General features: G+C 39.9%; 1 protein-coding gene across 1 annotated transcript; it reads right to left on the reverse strand.

Annotated features, from left to right (window-relative positions):
- Nucleotides 1-865: 865 nt before the first annotated feature.
- LOC106338613 lies at nt 866-2279 on the reverse strand. The gene is made up of 2 exons (XM_013777551.1): nt 2117-2279; nt 866-1524 (listed from the first exon to the last, which is right to left on the reverse strand). The coding sequence occupies exons 1-2, from the start codon at nt 2277-2279 to the stop codon at nt 866-868; spliced, it is 822 nt and encodes a 273-aa protein (XP_013633005.1).
- Between the last annotated feature and the right edge of the window lie 3500 nt (nt 2280-5779).

Here is a 5779-nt window from a genome sequence, read left to right on the forward strand (position 1 = left end):
TCGGAATTTCTTCTTTCCTCGGAAATCCCTCGGAATTTTCCGACGGAATTCTGAGGAAACAAATTTCCGAGAAAATTCCGAGGATCACTAGTTTGTCGGAAATGTCCTCGGAATATACCGAGGGAGAACTTCGTCGGGATATTTCCTCGGAAGTTCATCGATCGATGCGTTTTTGGACATATATCCATCGATCGATCCGTTTATAAAAAAACGTTCGGAATATACCGAGGGACATCTTCCTCGGAATATACCGAGGGACACCTTTCCTCGGAATATACCGAGGGACATGTTCCACGGAATATACCGAGGGACATTTTCCTCTGAATGTTCCGAGGAAGATGTCCCTCGGTATATTCCGAACGTTTTTTTATAAACGGATCGATCGATGGATATATGTCCAAAAACGCATCGATCGATGAACTTCCGAGGAAATATCCCGACGAAGTTCTCCCTCGGTATATTCCGAGGACATTTCCGACAAACTAGTGATCCTCGGAATTTTCTCGGAAATTTGTTTCCTCAGAATTCCGTCGGAAAATTCCGAGGGATTTCCGAGGAAAGAAGAAATTCCGAAGAATTATTTCTGAGGACATGTTTCGTCGGTATGTCGTCGGAATAACGTTATTCCGACGAAATTCCGACGATTGTTTCCCCCAGTATCCTTGCTGTTTTCTTGTAGTGAGTAGTATAGATTAAATTAAAAGCTTTGGACCAAACTTTATACTAAATCTAAAAACACAAATAAAGATTTATTTATATCTTGGGTTAATTAAAATTAGTCTAACATGACTTTTTTTGCTAAATAAGATGATGATAAAATTATTTCAAAAATATCCTCTTCTTGATCTTACGATTCTTACCAATGCTAACTAACTGCAGACACTGAGCTTCCGTCACTAGTTCCATTTGTTGCAACAACGGATACCGGGTCAGCAACATATGTCTCGTCCATGTAAGAACCGCCATTGTTGTCAGTATCTCCTGATATCTTTTGAAAATTATAGTTTGTTTCCTGAATCGGTCGTGCCTCAACAGTCTGGTGATCCACCTTTGCGTTTGTGTGACCAGTGTTTTGAAGCTTCTTGAGACAGGCCTTGGCAAGATGACCCTTTTCTCTACACTCGTAACAGGTCCTCCTTTTGGTCTTACCAAAGCTAACCTCAGAAGCTAATCTTCCACTATGAGCTTCATTTGTAGCAGTGTATGTATCATTCATGCAATAAGAACCACCATTGTTCTTTTGAAGGTCATAGCTTAGCATAGCAGTACTTGTGTTAACAGTCTCTTGATCCACCTTAGCGTTTGCCTGATCATGAGAATCTTTAAGCTTCTTGCCACAAGCTGTGGCAAGATGACCCTTTTCTCTACACACGTAACAAGTCCTCCTTTTGATCTTACCAGGTGTACGATTAGCACTATTACAGAAAATATGATCCAGCTTAAGCGCCGAAATGGCCACAGACAGAATATCATTGAAATCCACATGCGCGCACCCTTTGAATTCCCCTGTTTCTTTGTTTTTGCCTAACAGCACCGAGTTTATTACGCAGCCAGAGAGAAGAGTTCATGTATGTCACGCTCTGTTGTGTCCCATAGGCCTGGGACTTATCGAGATCCGGATTCGATCCGAGATCCGCTCCGGATCCGTTCCAAAAATAAGATATCTGGGGTGCCCGGATCCGAATCCGGATAAAATCTTGGATCCTTGCAAACCGAATCCGGATCCGGATATCTTAATTTTTAGATCCGGATCCGGATCCGTATTTTTAAAATACATTAAATTTTTAAATTTTATTAATATTTATATTTGATATATTAATATTTATACATGAATTAATATTATAATATTATATTTTAGTTTTACAATATTATAAACATATATAAATATATTTATAAATATTTAATTTATGTATTATGTTAAAAAAATTAGTATTATTTGTTAAAAAAATAATATTTTTTGTTAAAAAAATATTTTTAATTATTTTGACGGATCCGGATATCCGCGGATAATAGAATATCGAGACGGATATCCGAAACCCGGATATCCAGAAACCACGAATCCGGATCCGAATATTAAATCCACGGATCCGACGGATCCAGATCCGAATCCGGATACCCAAAATTTCCTGGATATCCGGATCCGTCCCAGGGCTAGTGTCCCATGCTAAGTTCCCAATGCATACCCTGGCATAACCCTCCACTATTTCTTGAACGAAGCCAGAATATGTTCTCCTTCTGCGAATATTCTTCTTCAGCTTCTTGTTTGATGGCACCACCATGTTCTCTTATTCCTCAAAGTGAACGAAATCTCTCCATAAACCCTAATCGAATGATTTTTATACGACTTAGATATGGGCTCTGATAGGCTTTAGGTTAATGGGCTCTGTTGGGATTTAGGTTAATGGGATTATATGTTGTTTGCTTGGCTCTATCCTTTTTTATTGATTCAACTATTTTTACCACCGATATATTTTCGGGAGAATTGGAAATAAGAGACGTTTGTTATAAATCATGGACTGGATTGGTATTAACCAAGACCAGAAGAGAAGGCCCAACAGCCACGTCTATGCCCAGCCGCGGCCGCGATCAAGAGAAGAGAGAGACGGTCGGTTTAGACCGTCTTAGGATTATGACGTTTTCCTTTTCTTGTTATCTTTAGTTTTCCTATTTCCTTTTGGATTAGGTTTTGTACTCTTTCCATTTATCTGTTCTTTGTATCCCCTATATAAAGGGAACTTATATTCAGAAATAAAATACACAGCTTCCCCATTCTTTTACAACACGTTATCAGCACGATAGCCTCCAGAACCCTAAGACAAAATCGAAACCTAAAAGCCTAAAACCGGCGACTCTCATAAACCCTAAAGACGTTCTTCGTTCATCCTTGAACCCAGACGATCCATCTCAAATCCTTGACGTTCTCAGCTCACGTCCCAGCTCAGACGAAACCTGTCCAGCTCGTGATCGCACCCGAGACGCCTCGCATCCGACACGACCCGCGTCCGAGAGACTTCGCACCCGAGACAAGCCGACAGCTCGCGACCATCCCGGTTCCGCGACCCGATAGGAGGCAGCAAACGTCCGTTCGTCTCAGCTTGGAGTTTCATCCGTTCTCTCTCTCTCTCTAAGGTGGTCCGGTTATAAACCTCTACGAAACAAAGGTATACCGTGATCTGAGAACCTAGAAAGATCAAAACCCTAATCCATTATTATGGAAAATTTGTTCTTGATGAAACCCTAGAAATCACAAATTAAAATCTACAAATCTTATAACTAGTAACCGGAATCGATTCCATTAGAATTTGTTTGATTGATTAATTGTTTCTGATCTGAATTTGAGAAACCTTAATTTTGGAATCGAAAAACCGTAAACCTAAAACTTGAATCCGATTTTATTTTGTTCTTGATTGATTGATTGAATCTGAGGTTTAGGATTGTTAGATTGATTGAAATCTGATCTAGAATTTAAATCCTAACGGCCTTGAAACCTTAATCTTGAAATCGAATTCTACTACTGTTTAAATCGGAAACCCTAGAATTGTTTTTTAGGTTACTCGCATACATATGAACCTGAATATGAATTGCATTCATACTGTTTTAATAAGATCGACCAGCATATAGAACATACGAATTCAAATCTGATTACATTGATAAAGCATATGGCCGTGTGGCCTTAATCTCTCTGTCATACATAGAATCATAAATTAGGATTGTTCGCACCATGGTCAAGTAGATTTACAAATCCGACCCTATTGTTTGACTACATGGCCGTGTGGCTTGATTGTTCGCACCATGGTCGATTAGATTGAGTGTTTCTCATAAATGCGTAAGACAAGTTTGTGGCCGAGCTTGTTAATATACCATGCGGCCACATGATCACATTGTGAACCTAAATTGAAAATGATAATGTGATTCAGATGTCGAAAATCTCAAACAGAGACTATGCAGCCCTTAATCTCTCCGGAGATAACTACTTGTAGTGGGCGCTAGATACAAAGATCAGTTTAAGGTCAAAAGGACTTGGTGATACAATCATCAAGGGCAACAATGAGACCGACAAGAATCGGTATAGGGCTATAAGTATTACACGCCATCATCTCATTGAAGGTCTAAAAGATCAGTACATTACGATGGTACATTACGATGGAAAATCCACTAGAGTTTTGGGATGCTTTACACCATAGATATGATCACCAGAAAACGGTGTTACTCCCAAATGCTAGAAATGACTGGAAGAATCTAAGATTCATGGATTATAAGTCAGTGGATGAGTACAATTCAGTCTTATTTAAGACGGTCTCGATGCTGAGACTTTGTGGTGAAGTTGTAACCGAAGAAGAGTTACTTGAGAAAACATTCTCTACATTTCATTCATCAAACATAATACAGCAGCAGCAGTACCGAATGAAAGGCTTCGCCACATACACTGATCTGATCTCGTGTCTGCTACTGGCCGAGGCAAACAATGAGCTCCTGATGAAGAACAGTGAAGCTAGACCTGTCGGAACAGCTCCGTTACCAGAGGCCAATGAAGTTGAAAAGAAAAATCCCAACGAGTGCAATTACATCCAGAATGATAAGAGATCACACGGCAAAGGCCGAGGTGGATATAGGAACCGTGATCGTGACAATTACTCGACCAGCCTAGATAGATATTTACTTGGCCGGCCGGAAAGGAAACCACAATAACCATGGTCGTGGTTCCAATCCCGGTCGTGGCCGAGGCGGTTATGGCCGAGGTCGAGGCGGTATATCTAAACCATTCTACTCGACCAAATCCGTTTGTCACAGATGTGGGATGAGCAATCATTGGGCCAAGAATTGTAGAACTCTTAAGCACTTGTGTGAGCTCTACCAAGAAAGTCTTAAGAACAAGAACCCGGAGGCTCACATGGTTCACGATTCCGGATATGAGGCTGATGATGATTCCGAAAATGCTAAAGATGACCTAATGGATTTTGAGACTTCTGATTGTCTAAAAGACTAAAATTTTCGATACGACTTGTTTTATTGCTTTATGATTGCTTTATGATTGTTTTGGTGTTTTTAATTTTTATTGTTGGTGTTCTGAAACTTTAATAAATGAAAAGTTTTATAAAGTCTCTGAGATTAGAAATCTTATTACTTATAGAAATGAAAGATGATATGAGCATACTCGTGGTGGATAGTGGCACAAGTCACACAATACTTAGAGACAAGAGATATTTCATAAATCTCACAATGCAAAGTGCAAACGTACACACCATTGCAGGTGTAGCCGGCATGATTGAAGGTCACGGCCAGGCATGTGTATTGATGCCTAATGGCACTTATCTAGAGATCAAAAATGCCTTGTATTCCCCAAGCTCTAAAAGAATCTTATTGAGTTTCAAAGACATAAGGTTAAATGGTTTCCATCTTGAAACATGGGGAGAAGGAAATGAAGAATTCCTTAATGTAATTTCGATCACCAAAGCCAACAGAAAGATCCTAGAAACCATACCTGCAATGTCTACTGGTCTATACTATGCAAAGATCAGTATGATCGAGGCTAATGCCTGCGAAATTTTCACTCTATGGCATAACCGGCTTGGCCATCCCGGTAATAACATGATGCGAAAGTTGATGATGAATTCACAAGGGCACACGTTCAAAGGAGTTGTCCCAAACAATCTCACATGTGCAGCATGTGCACAAGGGAAACTCATAACTAGGCCATCACCAGCCAAAGTTAATAAAGAGATCATAAACTTTCTGGAAAGGATTCAGGGAGACATATGTGGACCAATACACCCACCTA

Source organism: Brassica oleracea, chromosome C4, assembly GCF_000695525.1.
Source record: "Brassica oleracea var. oleracea cultivar TO1000 chromosome C4, BOL, whole genome shotgun sequence".
Classification (NCBI taxonomy): Eukaryota; Viridiplantae; Streptophyta; class Magnoliopsida; order Brassicales; family Brassicaceae; genus Brassica; species Brassica oleracea.

Bases quoted from the DNA above. Each gene is read 5' to 3' on its own strand.
- LOC106338613 (XM_013777551.1), bottom strand. From the start codon at position 2,279: ATGGTGGTGCCATCAAACAAGAAGCTGAAGAAGAATATTCGCAGAAGG. The intron at 1,525-2,116 runs GTATCCGGATTC...CGGTGCTGTTAG, and splicing joins GGATATCCAGGAAATTTTGG to GCAAAAACAAAGAAACAGGG.